The sequence below is a fragment of the Prunus persica genome, chromosome G1, assembly GCF_000346465.2.
Source record: "Prunus persica cultivar Lovell chromosome G1, Prunus_persica_NCBIv2, whole genome shotgun sequence".
Taxonomy (NCBI): domain Eukaryota; kingdom Viridiplantae; phylum Streptophyta; class Magnoliopsida; order Rosales; family Rosaceae; genus Prunus; species Prunus persica.
The window spans coordinates 41079390-41097393 of NC_034009.1; the positions used below are offsets into that span (position 1 = coordinate 41079390).

General features: G+C 36.9%; 2 protein-coding genes across 2 annotated transcripts; both read left to right on the forward strand.

Moving 5' to 3' along the window:
* Nucleotides 10207-13069, forward strand: LOC18790301 (caffeic acid 3-O-methyltransferase). Its single transcript, XM_007223161.2, has 4 exons — nt 10207-10877; nt 11401-11711; nt 11859-11923; nt 12380-13069. The coding sequence occupies exons 1-4, from the start codon at nt 10429-10431 to the stop codon at nt 12686-12688; spliced, it is 1134 nt and encodes a 377-aa protein (XP_007223223.1). The 5' UTR covers nt 10207-10428; the 3' UTR covers nt 12689-13069.
* On the forward strand, nt 13393-17916 carry LOC18789667 (F-box protein 7). Its single transcript, XM_007222579.2, has 11 exons — nt 13393-13656; nt 14051-14137; nt 14334-14446; nt 14881-14997; nt 15087-15183; nt 15335-15408; nt 16337-16390; nt 16490-16591; nt 16767-16825; nt 17252-17462; nt 17634-17916. The coding sequence occupies exons 1-11, from the start codon at nt 13482-13484 to the stop codon at nt 17691-17693; spliced, it is 1149 nt and encodes a 382-aa protein (XP_007222641.2). The 5' UTR covers nt 13393-13481; the 3' UTR covers nt 17694-17916.

Here is an 18004-nt window from a genome sequence, read left to right on the forward strand (position 1 = left end):
TTCATATGACATTTCAGAAAAACAAAACGTTAAGGGCATGCATCCTTTCTGTGATTTTGAATAGTTGGATTGTCAACGTCAAACTTGTCGCATTCCTATATCAAATGAAAAACAAATGTGGAGTTCGAGGAAAAAAGAATTTGCAATAAATTAACATGAAGATCTGAAGTTCTTTTTCATTGGTGTCCAATAGAAAAAAATAAAAATAAAAAAATTTTGTTTTTTCTTTTTCATTTGTTCTTTTTTATATATTGTTTTGGCCATTGTGAGTGGTCCTTTGTAGCTAAAATTCATGAATGCAAGTTCTTTTTTTCTTTTTTTTATACAAGAAAAAAAAAGTATAGGATGATTAATCAAACACATAAACACGACACACATCAAATACAAAATTTAATTCTTTTCTTAATCTCATATTAACGGTAACAAACATGGAGTTTAGGCAAAAGTACTAATTAAACAAATAAACGTAGTTACCCACTTATCCCACATCAGATGTTTATAAAATATATGACATTCTCTACTCTCTTGTGAGAATATAAGACAACCTCTTTAATCACGAAAATCACATGAAATTTTAAGTGTTTAGAATTTAACCATCGCTTACTTTCTCATCAAATCAAAAATTTCTGAAATCAAATCCCAAAATAATACAAGTGGAAGATCACTTTTCACTCGGAGTGAGGCCCCCATGATCACTATATTTCAACTTTCATGGAGTTTAATTACAAGGACAAGTAAAATGTCCCATCAAAGTAAAAATATAACCCGGGGGTTAAGGATATATGTTTGTTTGGACTACAAGGCTAGTGGCTAGAGGATAAATTAATCCAAAGATTATTATAAATCAAACTCATTCTTACTAAATGCAAGGTTCTTGTACGAGGACACTTTTAATTGATTGGGAATTCAAACTTGATACCTATTTCAACGTTAAGAAATAATGTACCATTAATTGACGTAGTGCTAATTGGGTGCAGGCTACTGTGGCTGTGGAAGAAAAACAAAAAGGAGGACCATCTGGATTTTATTTATTTATTTTAAGGACCATCTGGATATAACCTTCTCTCTTTTTTGGGGGTGCGGGTCCACTTTAATTATAATCTGATCGCCACTGACTTATAATCTGGCATGCTATTTCTGTGTTATTTAATGCTATATATGGTAAGAAACAGTTTTCTTTTATTTATAGCAATTTCTTTACTCTGTCAAGGGCTCATCAAACCCATATTTGTCTTGTTTTGCTCCACGACGTGATACTTTTTGAAGTTTGTTTGAAAAATATATAAAATAAGGGGTAAATTTCATTTTACTATTAGTAAGTTTCTCAAAATTCAAACTTTGAAATCCAATTTTTTTTTCCTTCCTTCTTACTCTAATTCATAACGTTTATTTTTATTATTAATTTCATATCTCCGTCCATATTACTGTTAGAATCTCCATTAAACATTGATGTGTCCTTGTTGTGGCCCACCACTCATCATCAATGTGTCCTTGTTGTGGTATATCTGACACATTAGTTATTAAAAAAAATTTATAAATCTTTAAAAACAATTAAAAGTAAATAATAAATAATAAAAAACTCTATCCATCTTTCTCTCTCTTTGCCAATCTCTCTCTTAGAATTATCCATAAAATAAAAAAAATCAAAATCAAAATCAAAAGTAGAAGGAACAAAAATCAATGGATGAAAAGAGAGAAAGAGGAGAGAAACCGAGCTTCAGAAAAAGAAAAAAGGAACATAGAAGGTAAATTTTTGTTTGGGTAATTCAAAGAGAGAGAAAATGGAGATATATTTTTTTTTAATGAGATTTCTGTAGAAATGTCACATAAATACATCAGTTTCAATTTGTCACATTAAAGAAAAATTTAAGAGAAATGTCACTTTAATTTTTCAAAATCCATGATTTGTTATTTGACTTTAACATCATCCAATTTTTCATCCATTTTAAAGGGTATTTCAATCTTTCCATTTTCAAAAGTATTTTAAAAATGAAAATTATATAAAAAATTGTATTTAAAAAAAATCTCACATTCTCCTATCCCACGTGCGGCACCGGTGGCTCCGACTAACCATGTCCACCTTGAAATCCATTCCCATTTCCCTCTTCACAGCCCCTTCATCCTTCTCTCTCTACCATGGAACAACTACTCTTCACACACAATGAAAGGACCCGCCCCGAATTTTTCAAAACCCGAGACGAATCCTGTGAAATTCCCGACATCACTCCTATGCTGGGTCTACTTACTAAAGACCGAGACTTTCTGCCGAAATTTCGGCAGAGTCTCCCCTATAAATTGGACATTTTTTGAAATTTCAACATGCATAAAAACACATTTAATATTCTCAACGGGCAGCATGCACAATATAATTTCATGCAATTCACATAAAACGGCATTCGGCCTCCCAATAATTCTCAACTACCAAGCATGCTAGCAAATCAATTCATGCCTTAAACAAGGCAAAAGTTAAATTCAAATATAAATTATGACTACTAAATTTCAACATACATCATCTAACTTTTTCAATTTCAACATACGAGGTTTTAACCTCCTAACACAATCACATTTATGTCCGCGGCTGCACCTAATATCCTTAGGCTGCCTATGTACCCTCATTGAGGGATCAAGCCACACGTAGTTCTTCCCTTAAAACCCAATTCCACACATATGCAATACCTTATTTCATTTCTTTGTATTTCACATAATCTCCCCATACGCTGGTACTACCAACACCAAGTATGGGGCCTGTCTCAACGCCGGATAACCTACGCCACGCGAGACTTGCACATCATATCACATATCTCCCCATACGCCGGTACAACCAACGCCACGTATGAGGTCTGTCGACACGCCGGATAACTTACGCCACGTGCGACCTCAATATAATATCACAATATCTCCTTATACGCCGGTACAACCAACGTCACGTATGGGGCCTGTCTCAACGTAGGATAACCTACGCCACGCGAGACCTGCACATCATATCACATATCTCCCCATACGCCGGTACAACCAACGCCACGTATGGGGTCTGTCGACATGCCGGATAACCTATGCCACGTGCGACCTCAACATAATATAACAATATCTCCCCATACGCCGTTACAACCAACGCCACGTATGGGGTATGTCGACACGCCGGATAACCTACGCCACGTGCGACTTTAACATATTATCACGTAATCTCCACATATGCCGATACTACCAATGCCACGTATGGGGCCTGTCCGCACGCCGGATAACCTACGCCACGCGGGACCTAACTTTCACAGGGTGGTACGTGTAGTGTAACCAAAAATCCGGGGATGTGCCTAAGGTAGTGCATATAGCACTTCAAACTGACATTCTAGACTCTTTTTATACCTTTACAAACATATATAAATATATAATTTAATTCTAATATTGTGTAAACCTCAACAATAGTCTAGGACCCGATAATCCCCCTGGGAATGTGAGACTACTCCGGAAGACTCACGGTCAACCAAGGGTCAAACTACCCTAACCCTGGTCAAACGGGCCTACGGGGCCCAAGACCTCCAAATTCCGATCCGAAAATTCCTATGGGTTCTACAAGGTATAGGACACTCGTCCTGCAAGTTTGGTCCAGATCGGACGGTCGAATTGCTCACGATCGCACGATCTGACGGTTATTATAAAACATAAACTTTAAATTATTTAATCGGAACATCCGAGGCTCCGATTCACGATCTGTGAATTCATACACGATCCTAGAAATACCTAGATTAACATATATTAAATTTAAGACCATCCAACGGTCCTAATATATCGAACCCGGATAACGCGCAATAGACGATATCCGTTCGATAGTCAAACTACATCCGAATTGAGATCTGCGAAATCCTACGCACTCGTGACAACCTAAGGATCTCATCGAGACACAGTGCAGCTTCACTACCCTCGCCCACGCTCCGCCACACGCGCCGGCAGCGCTGGGTGCCCAAAGTGATTACGCATCCCCGGAAAATCTCAAAATCACGGCTCCAAACTCCTACCCTAGGTATAACACCCTATTTGGAGCCACTTTTGTTTTTGGACCTACTCCAAAAACTGACCGGAAGTGGCCGAAAACGCAATCCCAAAATTGACCGAATTTCAATTCGTAAATCGAATTACCTACGCTAAGAATCGATCCAATTCTACCCAACAGGCAGCTAGATTATGAAGAATGGATGAATTTCCATACCTTGATCACCAGAAATGGCAGCCAGATGAGGGAGATCGGAGCCGACGAAGTTCGAGCGAAAACCAGGCAAAAATCTCCTTTTTTTGGCGGCTGGAGCGGCGGCCGATGTCGGGGAAGGGTCGGGTTGTGACGCCGAGGCCGAGCCGGTCCTTTTGGCACTGGTCCCGTTCACAGCCGCGGCCGGTGGCAGGAGATTCGAGGAGAGAGAGAGACCGTCGGGGAGAGAGAGAGAGACCGTCGGGGAGAGAAAGAGAGAGCACGTGGGAGGGAGAGAGAGAGAGAGAGAGAGAGAGAGAGAGAGAGAGAGAGAATCTGATTTTTATAAAAATCCTATTTCGAAATAATTACGATTGTGCCACTGAGTTTCTTTTGACCATATTTCTCTCGTTACAACTCCGATTCGAGCCCACCATATGTCTACGAGCTCATCTTAGTACGACCTATCCAAAAATACCAGTCATTGCCCTAAACTCTTTTCGGGTAATAAAATGACCAAAATACCCCCACATCAAGGGTAAATTTGTAATTTCACTTAAATAATTTAAATAAGGGAGAAATTTGGAGTCGGGGTGTTACACACAAATTCTCTCAGCCCTCCCAAACCAAGTCCACCTTTTTCTTCTTCTTTTCCCTTTTTAGCATTTTTCCAGTTTCATATTGAAAATTTGTGGATGGACTGAGAAAGAGAGCGAGAGAGAGAAGTTGGGGGAGGGTGGTCCTATGCGATGTGTTTTGGGGGCGGGTGGGGGAGAAAGGGAGAGAGAGATTTCTTTTTTCTCTCTTTTTTTCTTTGAAAATGGAAAGAATAAAATACCCTTAAAATGGATGAAAATTTGGATAGTGTTAAAGTCAGATGACAAATCATGGATTTTGAAAAATCAAGGTGACATTTCTCTTAATTTTTTTATTAAGGTGACAAATTGAAATTGAGGTATAAGTTCAGGTGATATTTCTACAAAAAACCCTTCTTTTTTTTATTGATTACTTTTAGATTGACAATTTACCTTGTCAGTTTTTTGTTGTTGTGGTAGTTTATAAAGTCTAGGACCCATTTAAGACACTTTGGTGATGAGTGGTGGGCCATAGCAAGGACACGTCAACGTTTAACGGAGATCCAAACGGCAACATGGACAGAGGTAAGAAATTGATAGTAAAAGTAAACGTTGAGAATGAGAGTCAGAGGAAAAAAACTTCAGGTATCAAAGTCAAAATTTTGGGAAACATGTGGGTAGTAAAGTGAAATTTACCCTAAAATAAAGTTGTGCTAGAATGAGTCGGTTCACGTAACGTTGTGTTAGAATCAGTCGTGCACGTAATACTTTTATTTTTATTTTATTTCAGATAAATTTTCACCATTTTTAGTATCAAATGAAAGATTTAGGGTAAGCTTTAGATAAGCGCAACTTTTAATTTATAAAATCTTCAAGTAAATTTCATATACTTACATTCATTCACAAATCATACGTATCAGCTAAACTCGAATGTTTTTCTTAATTGTGCATTAACTTTACAGTTTAACTGCCCACCTTTATATCATTTAACTACTCATTCAAGTTAAATAAAGAATCAATTACGCATAACACGCCAGAAGAATGCGGCCCTCCTTCCAGAAGAGACAAATGCCTTGTAATGAATAAAAGTTAAGCTAATAAGATAACCATGATGGATGATGTGTTTTAAGATAATTAATTTTGCTCTAACACTGTGTATAATTATGTTATTTTTTATATTCCCGAGATATTGCGGAGTTTGACTTATCTCTATCTTTTATTGTTCTTATGATTTTTTTTATTTACTTTTTTTTGTGACATATTTCGGGGCTCCACATTTACTATTATTGTTTGTTTTGTAAAATCATGATGAATAGCTTTGGACATGAACCTGTTTAGAAAAAAGCTTTAGCCGCCCACTATTGAAGAGTACTCATTGAGTCACCCAAGTATCACAAAACATGGGTACGTTCTATTCTAATATTGTGCGAGGGGTTATATATTGCTTCATTTTGAAAAAGGAAAATGAGTTTATTATCTTATTTTTTCATTCTACACTTGAATATTGTGCTAATCATTCTCGTCACGACCATTGAATTTGAAAAAAGTTGTAACATGAATATCTTATTGTCACATCAGAAAGTTAAGGCAAGATGCGAAACGAAAAGTTGTCTCACGTCAGAAAATTAAGGGATAATGTAAATTGGTTGTCCCACAACATAAAGAGTTGTCTCACAACGGAAACTTAAGAGACCTCACATGTTGCGCTCATATGCTTGAATTAAGGGATTGGATGGTTCCTAAAATGAATTGAAATCTTCAACCAAAAAGAAAAGAAACGAAAAGAAACTATTGAAATTGATAGACCATGTACATATATAGTTGTATAGCATGTAGTCAACACATGAATAAGGACGGCGGCTGTTCCTCTCTAAATTATTGTATGATTATATAAAGTGGTGGTGGTGGCAGTGTTTAGATAAAGGCATGGGAAAAGAACTTGTAGTGACAGTTACTTGATAGGACTTGAGAAAGCTAACCAACAATAGCAGCACATTTGATGGCACACGCCACACAAATCAAATTGAAGACCACAAAATAAAATATTGCATACGAGAATTGGGTTTGAAAACACGATCGACTTAATTCGGATACTAGTACAATACAAAGACTTGACACCAAGTTGCAATTTGATTTTGCTTCCTCCTCTCTTCTCTGCTCCATCTAATTTCACAACTTTGCATGGTTGGCTTGAAAGTGATTGAAGCCCTCTTTCCCGCCATTTGTTTTGGCATGGAAGATATATATATACACACACCTCGTGATCTAATATATATATTTAAATTTTTTAGGTTGATTGTAACATTGCTATGTAGTGTTATTAATCCACTTATATGTTAATATACGTATATTTTATTTAAGTGTAAAATTATTCATCCGTATTCTTATACGTGAATTAATAATACTACGTGACGGTAGTACATTCACACTTGAACTTAAAAGCTATTCTTTTGAACACATCAAAACTAGTTATATGAAAGAGCCCTCCCTATCTTTTTTGTGTGGAGAACTTTTACTATTGAGACGGATGATAATATATTAAACTCACATACACTACACGAATGTTAAGAGGACTCAAACTCAAAACTTTGCATGAGGAAGCAATTACTCCATGGATGCTACCTGCCTAACATCTTTAAGAACACAAATGTGACGAATTTCCTTTGCTGCAGCCTGCAGGAGGATAAGGCCAAGAGCTCCTTTCAACTGAATAGACATTCTAGCACAAGATTTATGTTACAATAAGAGTCATTATCGGAAGTTGTTTTCATATAAACATCTATAGCGTGGTTGATAAAGAATAAACAAAAGTGGCTTTTGAAGTTACAAAATGACTTAAACACGCATACAAATAGGGCTCCTCATACAAGAAATATTTGAATTTTCAACATGCAACAAAAAAGAGGTGCCGTGTAAAAGCATCCATATGTAATTAAGAATTTTTTTTTAAAGAAAACAATAATTATGTTAACGAAGTTAAGGAGAAAAAAACAAACCTCTAATCACAACCCAATTGTTGATATATCAATCGACACAGAATATTACTCGTAAGTCCATAACACGGAATATTATTCTTAAATATATGATATATCAGTCTTTTTAAGACCCAAATTAATAAAATTAGGTGACTACGTTGTGATCGTGGCACTAAAAACTCTCTTTTCATAGATGCTTCGCATGGAATTATATGTATAAGAGCTTCAACTACGTGTGGAAATTGTGTGTTGCAGACATTTTTCAATTCTGGAAACGGTGTGACGAGGATCCTTCTCACACAGTGCATGCTGTCACCACCTTATTTGTCACCGACTTTGAGATTTCGTTTTCGTGTTCATTTTCTAACATATGGTTAATACTGTTCATAATCCCTTCTTCCACGCAATAAATATTCAAACGAATCTGGAGGTGAAAGACCTAATTAATGGCCAGTGGCCCTAGCAAGCTAGCACATTTCAAAAACGTGTGATAAATTTTCTTCTGCCAATGTCACGTCATGCAAAAGCACCTCTCTGACATTGGGAGACAACCGTACAAAGATAAAGCCGAATACAACGGATGCATATCTCTACCCTCTTTATAAACGACACATTAGTTATCGACACATTAGTTATCTCTCTCTCTCCTCTTCTATCTCCTCCTCACGCCTACGTGTGAAGAACGAAAGACAAAAAAAAGAAGTCTACATTCCGTTACATACAAAATTCTTGGCTCGAAGTCTTGAGCAAAAATAGAAAATGAGGTCTACGTACTCGCTACTCACGCATCAAGAATATTTTTATTTTTCGAGTCTGAACACAAAGGTAAACCACACTTATTTTTTTTCTCAATGGCAAGACACTATGTTTAAAGGAGTTTTATATAAAAAATTATTTGAAGAAACTTAAGTTCGTTTGATAACCATTTTAATTTTAGTTTTTAGTGCTAATTTTTGGGTTAGAGTGTATAGTGAAAAGATGAAGAATTGAAGTGAGAATAAGAGTAAAGATGAAATTGAGAGGGGATAAGTAATAAAAGTGAAAACTAAAATTAAAAACTGAAATCTATTTGAAATTGTTTTCACTTTCAAGTTTTTGTTTTTACTTTTGTTACTTCTCCCTCCCATCTTCACTCTCATTTTCCTCTATAGTCTAGCACAAAAAAATAAAAAATAAAAAATCAAATGGACCCTTAGGCACTAATAAGACAACCATTATTGGGCCTCAAAGCTTAAAGCTCGAGTTTATTACTACTTTAGGGCAAAATACAAGACTCGAACTTGGTGACCATAAAAAAAGGTCCACTTTTTAATGTCTAATGCTCGGAAAATATTTATGCAAGTGAGAAAAAGGATAAATAGTGGTTCCGATGAGGAAGAAGTGTACTAGGTGCGTGTGATAATAACAGTCTTGGAAGTTACCGTGCATCACAGCAACGCATTGGGTCAGTTGGCACAAAATTCTTAAGGCCTAAAGAAAACTTAGACTTACGTAGCTTGTCAAGTTCGCATGGGTTTTAATTGGGCTTTGTATCAACCCAAAATGGGATGTTTAATTTTTTTTTTTTATTTGCTTCTCTTTAAGGCCTGACCTGAGAGAGGCATTCTGATTCTGAGAAGAGAGAAGAAAAAGGCGACCCAGAAATTGTGGAAGCAAGTGGAACGGTGTTTGTGACTTCCAAGAAGAATCATGTGTTCAATGCAACTTCTTGCATTTGGGGAGGGGAGGGAGTTGAATGGTTGGTTAGTGAAAAACGTGTGTGTATGAGAGGTTTGGTTAGCAAGATTGAGTGCAAGTTTTATGAACATGAAAAAAATATCCTTTTTGTCAGCCTATATCTATTCATAACTGTGCATAGAGAAAGTGGGTGCTTATGTATTTGGTTGGCAAGAAATGGGACTTTGGTTCATTGTTTATAGAGAACGTGGTATTTGGTTAGCAAAAGAATGAGGGAGTTGTTAGAAAGAAAGGCATAGTTGCATAGTTGTTTAAAGAGAAAAAGAATGGCATGAACCACTTATTGTTTCTTAGCCTGCATTTAGTTTCTATTTTGTTAAAAGTATGTCTGAGTTTTTATTTAATCATCAATCAATACATGAGCAATTCAAGATCCTTTTTTAACTAGAAAATTCAACTTCATTAACGCAAAGAAAAATTAAGAGTACGCGTGTCATTCTTGTTAATAATCATTCAGTATATAGTGACATTCCGTCTTTAGTTCATCATAAAAAATTTATAAAATTTTTATCTCATAAATTATAATTGTTGGATTAAAAAAAAGGAAAAATGCTCTATTAAGGATTTTATGTTAAAATTAGTTAAAGATTTCTAATTTTAGTCATTTAATTTCCTGTATAATGCATATTAAATTCACTAACATATCTAATGGATGCCTGAAATTAAAAGTCTCATTAATTTAAAATCCTTAGCGGAGAAGCTCCTAAAAAAGAGTTGTGTTAATGAGGAGAAAAAATTTAGCAAAAGAATGAGATGATGGTTTGGTTAACACTTTGGTGAATTTGTTTTTTTTTTCTTTTTTGGCTCACACTTTGGTTAATTGTTTGAAAAAAAATCTTAGAAAGAATAACACGTGTTGCAAACAACCAGATAGTATATAGCACTTGTTTTGGTCAGAGTACTAGTCTCCAGGACTTGAAACAGAGTGAGTCAGTGAGATATCAATCATCAGCTTCCAAAAATGAGCAGCAGAATCTCTGAGAAAACCAACGCAAACCCAATGTCTCAGCAACAAGAAGAAGAAAAGGAAGAGGAAGAAGTGGGCAAGTTGGCTATAAGATTAGCCAATGTGGTGATCCTACCAATGGTTCTAAAGTCAGCCATTGAACTCAACATCATAGACATCATCTCCGCTGCAGGGGATGGCAAGTTCCTCTCACCTTCTGAGATTGCGGCTAGCCTTCCCACAAAGAACCCAGACGCCTCGGTTCTGCTGGACCGGATGCTGAGGCTTTTGACAAGCCATTCTATTCTCAAATGCTCGGTTCGAACCGGCCAAGATGGGAAGGTGGAGAGGCTGTATGGTGCTGGAGCTCTATGCAAGTTTCTTGTCAAGGATCAGCATGATGGAGTTGGGTCTGTTGGGCCTTTGCTTCTGCTGCATCATGATAAGGTCTTCATGGAGAGCTGGTATGTTTCAAGTAGGCTTTTGGGTTTGTTGGGATTTTGGGGTCTTGTTATTAGTTTTTCTTAGTGTGTTGATTAATTTTGTTGTTGGGGTTTTTGGGTAGCTACTAATTTTCAATATAAACTTGAATGTTTTGTGTTTGATGTTGCTGTTGTGTTGGGAATGTTTTATGTTCCTTTGTTTCTGCTGCGCCATGATAAGGTCTTCATGGAGAGGTGGTTATGTTTTCAATTTGGCTTTTGGGTTGGTTGGGATTTGGGAGTGCTGTGAATTTTGCTTAGTGGGTTGATTAATTTTTTTGTTGGGTGGCTACTGGCTTCGTATTTTACTAGAATGTTTTGTGTTTGATGTTGCTGTTGTGCTGGGAATGTTCTATGGTCTGGAATGTAACTAGATTCACTGTTTTCGACCATGAATTTGTTGTTTAGAATCAAGTAATGCTAACACTTAAAGTTAGATGTGTTTTTGATAAAATTTGTGTTTTTATGTGGGTACTTTGGCATACCAATTATTTGTGACTTCCAGGTGCCACTTCAATGATGCTGTATTAGAAGGCGGAATTCCATTTAACAGGGCTTATGGAATGACAGCCTTTGAGTATCCAGAAACAGATGAGAGGTTCAATCGGGTATTCAACCAGGCCATGTCAAACCACACTACCTTAATCTTGAAGAAGATATTTGATGTTTATAAAGGGTTTGAAGGCCTCAATGTGTTGGTCGATGTGGGGGGTGGAATTGGTGTCACTCTCAATTTGATCACCACCAAGTACCCCCGCATTAAGGGCATTAATTTTGATTTGCCCCACGTTTTAGCTGATGCTCCTTCTTATCCAGGTACTGAATTATTTCTTGGTATTGGAACGTGTGTTGGCAGTGTTCTACATCATTTGATTACGCATCGATGCTTAACTGCAACCTATGTTTCTTATTAATTTCGTGCTGCTCGTATAAAAACTTAATGAGAGGTTTGTCATTGTCCAGGTGTGGAGCATGTTGGGGGAGATATGTTTGTAAGTGTTCCACAAGGAGATGCTATATTCATGAAGGTAAGGCCTCTGTGTTCTTGCTATTATCCGTCACTTAGTTGACAGAAAATTTCCAAAATCACTGTATTCGTTTGCATATTTAAGTGCACTGGGCATATAACGATCTTCTTCATGTTGTCTTTACATTGCACTTCAATTTTCTGTTGCGTTTGAACTCGCTACTTTTGAGTGAAGTCCTGAGTGATCATCATCAAAATGATAATTATGTGCTGATTTAGATTACACATTGAGAAACCCAACAAGAACTAGAGTCTATGGCCATGAATGTGACCACTAATATTCTCCTCTGATATATACTTAGGAAGAAGCTGTAGATGAAATTCCTTTTTTCTCTGGTGTAGGCCGTAGGCTGTTGTTTTAGTCTCATTTAGCCCCAAATGGATATAATTTGGCCTCATAAAACTTCAATTTTTTTTATCTCGATTGTTGTGTTCACTTTGTTGATGAAACTTGCAGTGGATACTTCATGATTGGAGTGATGAGCATTGCTTGACACTTCTCAAGAACTGCTGCAAAGCTCTCCCCAGCTCTGGAAAAGTTATCATTGTGGAATCAATTCTTCCCGACATTCCTGACAGTAGCGTTACATCTAACATTGTCTGCGAGCAGGACTTACTCATGCTAACAGTAAACCCTGGAGGGAAAGAGAGGACCAAACATGAATACGAGGACTTAGCAGTAAAATCTGGATTCTCTGGATGTGAAGTCATTTGCAATGCTTACAACAGCTGGATTATGGAGTTCCACAAAAACGCAAATCCCTAAAAGAAATTTGTAGTCACCTGATGCTCTTTGTCCTTGGTTTTACGTCGAAGAAGCTGTATGTTTTCTAATAATAGGTGGTCATCACAATGATCTGATCAACTTGTGTCTAGCTGCATCGGTAGTGCAAGAAATGGCAGGGGTTTGAGAAGCATAAAGAGCCCTCCTCTTGTGCCATTGCCAATGTAGTGGTTAGATGCAGGCTGAGTTCACTGAACGTCAAGCCTAAACAGCTGTTAGGCTTTCTATTTTGTGAAGGGAGTGGAACTTAATTGTGGACAGTTGGTTGTATCTCTTGTTTTCATCTCTTTTCATTGTTTGGTTTGCGAATGCTATGATTGTTTTCTTTGAGCAGGTAAATGCTTTCAACTATTTGAGCTATTACTTGCCAATTTTTTTTTTTAATTTATACTCAGGTGCATGGATAATCAGTCTTAACCACTCGAGTTATAAGTCTCTTGCAAAAAAATGCTATATTTTTCTTCAACAACTTTCGTCGATGCTATTTGGACTTTTAATCTCTTTCAACAAGGGAAAGGTGCCGCTAGCTAGAGACTAAATAATTATTGGCGGACTATTTTGGAGTGCCAATAACTGACGGACTATTTTGGAGTGCCAATAATGCGCTCTTCATTCTTCTGTCTCCATGAATTGAAAGTGTAGATGAGAATGAAACATCCACAGGTTTTAGTACAATTCCTACGGGTTTTAGAAGTTAGAATGAACATCACCCAGAAATTGGGAAAGGTTCCATATCCGCAAATGAAAATTGGGCCGAAGCTGGGCCCAGTGGTTGATGGGTCAAATTTTTTTAAAGTCGGTTAAAAAAAACGGTCGTATATCACCTAAGTCTCTGGCCAATCTTCGTCCTCTGTCGTTACTGTTTTTCCCCCATTTTCCCGAGAAAATCGGCAGCAAAGGCTTCATTTTTGCCCGGAGGAAAGAACCAACCTTCATTCTCATGGCTTCAGGTATCTAATTCACCTCTTAAAGCTTCAATTTTGTGATCTTCTATTGGACTCGTCAACGGTCAAATTTTCGCGCCGTTTTTTGCAAATGATATACTTTTTGTATAATTGTGCGGAAAATTACGATTCGATATTGAATTTTGGGACTTATTGCATAAATTATGAGGTTTCAAGTTCTGGGTAGTGTTTATTAGTCGAATATGCATTGTGGCATGCGTTCTTAGAAATGTTTAAAACGAATTTGAGTTGGAATTCATTCACCACTAATTTGGTTGTTGTGAATTTGGAAAACAAATGGAATTGCGAGTTTTTGGAGTTCAATTTTGGTTAGTTTTTCAGAAAATTGAATTCGACAGATAAGTTAAAAAAATTTCTTTGACCAAGTAATGTCTTGCAGATTTTGCTTTCAAAGTTCCAGCTGAACTTGAATCGGCTTTGCGGTTGAACACCGTTCAGTACTATATAACTAAGAGGCCGTGGCTTGGTATGTTTGTTTATTTCATGTTTCTTTCATGCCACTTTCAAATTATGCTGCCCTGAGCACACACATACATGTACTTGTGTTGTACATGTGTGCGTGTCAGGTATAAATTTATTTATTGATGTACTTGTGTTGTGTATGCGTGCGTGTCAGGTAGATTGTCTATGATATCTTATTGTTCCCTGGTTTTCTGTTCCAGATCTTTATGGAATCAATGTGAGACCTGTTGCACCAGTTGGAAGTACGAGTAGAAAAGTACATGTTGATCCAGCGCTGTTGCACCGTACGTTGCCGGATGAGCTGCTCTATGAGGTAATAACTGTGTTGAAATAGCTAGTTAAAACTTTGGTCAAGTCTTTAACACAAAGACATTGTTAGCGATGATGAGATTACAATATTCCTTTGCATTCTTCATCCATTACCTTCTGTTTGGTTTTTGAGAAAAATATAGAGCAAGGGATATGACTAATAAATGTTTCAAATTACTTTTTTCTCAAACTATAGGTTTTATAATTACTTTCTTCTACTTTGGAAGTATTCATTCCTGGTACCTGAGCATGAAATATTAAGAGTGCTTAAGAATTGATGGTTCATGGATTCTGGATCATTTTGGGACAGACAACTGGAATAGGAGATTGAGAACCATGTTGCATTCCATATTTTGGTTATATGCAAATAAATTAGAATATACAAATACTTTTGGGAAGTGCAGGTCTTTGGTTAAAGATTAGAATATTCATATGCAGGTTTTTGCACGAATGAGTCCATATGACTTGGGAAGGGCAGCTTGTGTTTGTCGCAAATGGAGATACACTATTCGTAACCCTGTTTTTTGGCGCATTGCATGCTTAAAGGCTTGGCAGGTATAATGGTGTTGGCTTTAAAGTTTGATCCAGTTTAAATGTTACTGTATGTAAGTATTGGATTTAAAACTGGGGCATCTCTTCTTAAGCTCTCTGGAGTGGTTGAAAACTATAAGATTCTACAAGCAAAGTACGACACTTCGTGGAGAAAAATGTGGCTTCTAAGACCAAGGATTCGCACGGATGGTAAGAATAAGATGGATTTGTTTCCCCTCCCTTTTTCCTTTCGTTAAAATCTCAGCAGTCTATATCTAGATTGTAGACCCTGTACACATTGATGATATTTTTCCAATGTGAAAATACTCTCAATAAGATTTATTTGTTTTTCACATCTCAGGTCTGTATGTGAGCAGGAATACCTATATTCGTACTGGAATTGCAGAATGGAAGATCACTAACCCAGTTCACTTGGTATGTTTTGGTATATAACTAATACTTCTGGGATTTTGGGATATTTTTTTGGTTTTGTCGGGGTAGAGGAGCTTCTAGGTGGTGTCACTGTCAGTCATTAGAAGTATTGTCCAAGTCTAAGCTTCACTAGGCATACAAAGCATTAGCAAGGCAAAAAGATCTTGTCAGATTTAAGAAAATAGATTGTGAAGAAGCCAATTCCGAATTTCCCCTAAAATGTGAGCTTTAGGAGTACCAAAACTCAGATATAGCTGTATGTGACTTGAGGAACTAGTACACTGTACTTGTGATGTATGTGCAATCTGGCGTGCATATTGTTCTGCCAGTGAAGTGGACAAAGTTACTTCCTTGTGCATGTACATAATTTGAACAAGTTATTCTTTACATTTCTTGAAATAGAAATCAAGAGGTGAATGGTAATGATTTACCTTCGCAGGTCTGAGATTAGTATTTTACAATTTGCATGTACTCCTTGTTTTAGATCTCAATTACACTTGGCAAATCTGTAAATCCAGCTAAGCGGACTCAACACCCCAGATGCTTGCTCAATGTCTTGTTTTACATGGGGTCAATTAAGTTTTGGACATTACTACTTTATTTCTCTTGTTTAGGTCTATTGGAGGCCAAAAAGCTACAGAGTTAAATGGGGTATTTTCCCTTTCCCATCCCAAATACCCCAAACCGCCACTCCCTGGTAAATGCATGACTTGATCCTAGGTCCTTGAAAACGATTCTCATTGTGGATGCATATTTGCCATCCTGGTACTTGCAACCTAGTTGTGACTTGTGATTTTAGCTGCCTCTACGAGTTTTAGCATTAGCTGAAACTGGGAAATCGTATAGTCAAACAAAAAGTAGTTGCAAAGCTAGTCTTTTATGTAATTATTCTCAGCAGTTGGCATCCCTTTTTTTTTTCCTGCTTTTGCAGGTGTGCTATTACCGGTACATGAGATTTTTTCCTTCTGGCCGATTTCTGTACAAGGTTGGAATTTCTGTAGTTTTTCATAATAAATTTAAGTTTATTAACGATAATTTTCTGTATTTGATTGTTACTATTTTCTCTCGTTTTTTGCACTGTCAGAATTCATCTCAAAAACTCAAGGATGTAGCAAAATTCATGAATTTCCGTTCAGCCAAGGCAGACTCTGTTTTCAGTGGCCATTACACATTCTCAGATGATAAGGTCAGGCTATGTTTCTTTGCATCCGTTTAACTACCCTGCAAGTTTTGGTTGATTGTCTTACCTAAAATTTAGTTTCACCAGTTATTGATTTTCTACTTATAAGCACACATATTCTACTACTATTCTACATTGTTTAGTTGCATCTTAAGTATTTTTCTTTACTCTTCCCTTGTAGGTTGAAGCTGCAGTTTTGTATCCAGGCATGCGCCCTACTGTGTTGAGAATCCGCCTAAGGTATTTCAATAGCTTGTAGATCCTTCATTGATTTTAAGCTATTATCATGTTTATCATCTCTCTTACATTTTATGTAATAGGCTCAAGGTGGTATTTTTAATGGTTTTTTTTTTTAAGGTGCAATAGTTACACTGTGTAGTTAAGTGCTGTGATTAAAGATTGACTTATGGGCACATGCAACCATTGGTTCCTCATGTTAGAATGTGATAGTCACACTGCTAAAATATAAGTTTTGAAGAAATTGAGCTAACAGAGGCATGTTTGTCATATTAGAAAACTTCCATTAGATTCTGTTTCTTAAAATGGGATATGTTTGCGCCCTAGATAATGCTTTCAAATGGTGTGGAGAGATTGTCATGTGTTTTTTTGCTTAGTTTCTAATTCGTAAGTTTTTTTTCTTCTTCTGCTTTTCTATTTCTCATATAGGTTAAGAGGAACAACAGCAGGGGCAAACAATAGGATGGATTTACTCTCACTTGTTACAAGTGGTGTGAACGATAATGAGGTTTGTGGGCCTGATGAGGACATCCTTGGGGTGGTTGAAGGGTGGCAGGATGACGAGACTCACAACCCAGATGTGCCGGCTGTCTCACACAAGAGGGGTCTAACACCCTTTGTCTTTGTTCCATTTGAGGAGGTATGTGTGTTTCTTCTTTTTCACTTTACTTTCTGCAACCAAATCCCTTTGTGGCCAAGACAAGTTTTCATTAATCCCCTGCTGAAAGCAAAGAAATGTTCACATCATATGTTGTCATGTTTTCGTACTTTCGTTGTGAAATGTTTGGTGTTTGCTTTTGTTGTGATGCAGGTAGAGACATCGTTTCTGAATCTGCCCGTGGAGAAGATGGATTATTTCGTACCTGGCTGATACCTCAAAGATGATCTTCATTGTAAATACATTGTATAGTCAGAAGAAACACTTGAATTCTTTTCACAATGTTATTATTGGTCTGCGCCTTTGTTTTTGCTTCTGCTATTCTCTCGTTTGCCGGAATTTTATGTATCAAAACATAAAGTTATGTTCAATATGAGTTGTAATCTGTTGGTATGATGGATTTGAGGAATGAAGTGTATTATTTCCCAATGCTACATTTTACTTGATTTCTCATACGACAACCCCATTGGAACTTTTATCACTTTCCAATCATGCTGTAATATTTCCCAATTTAATTTCAACGG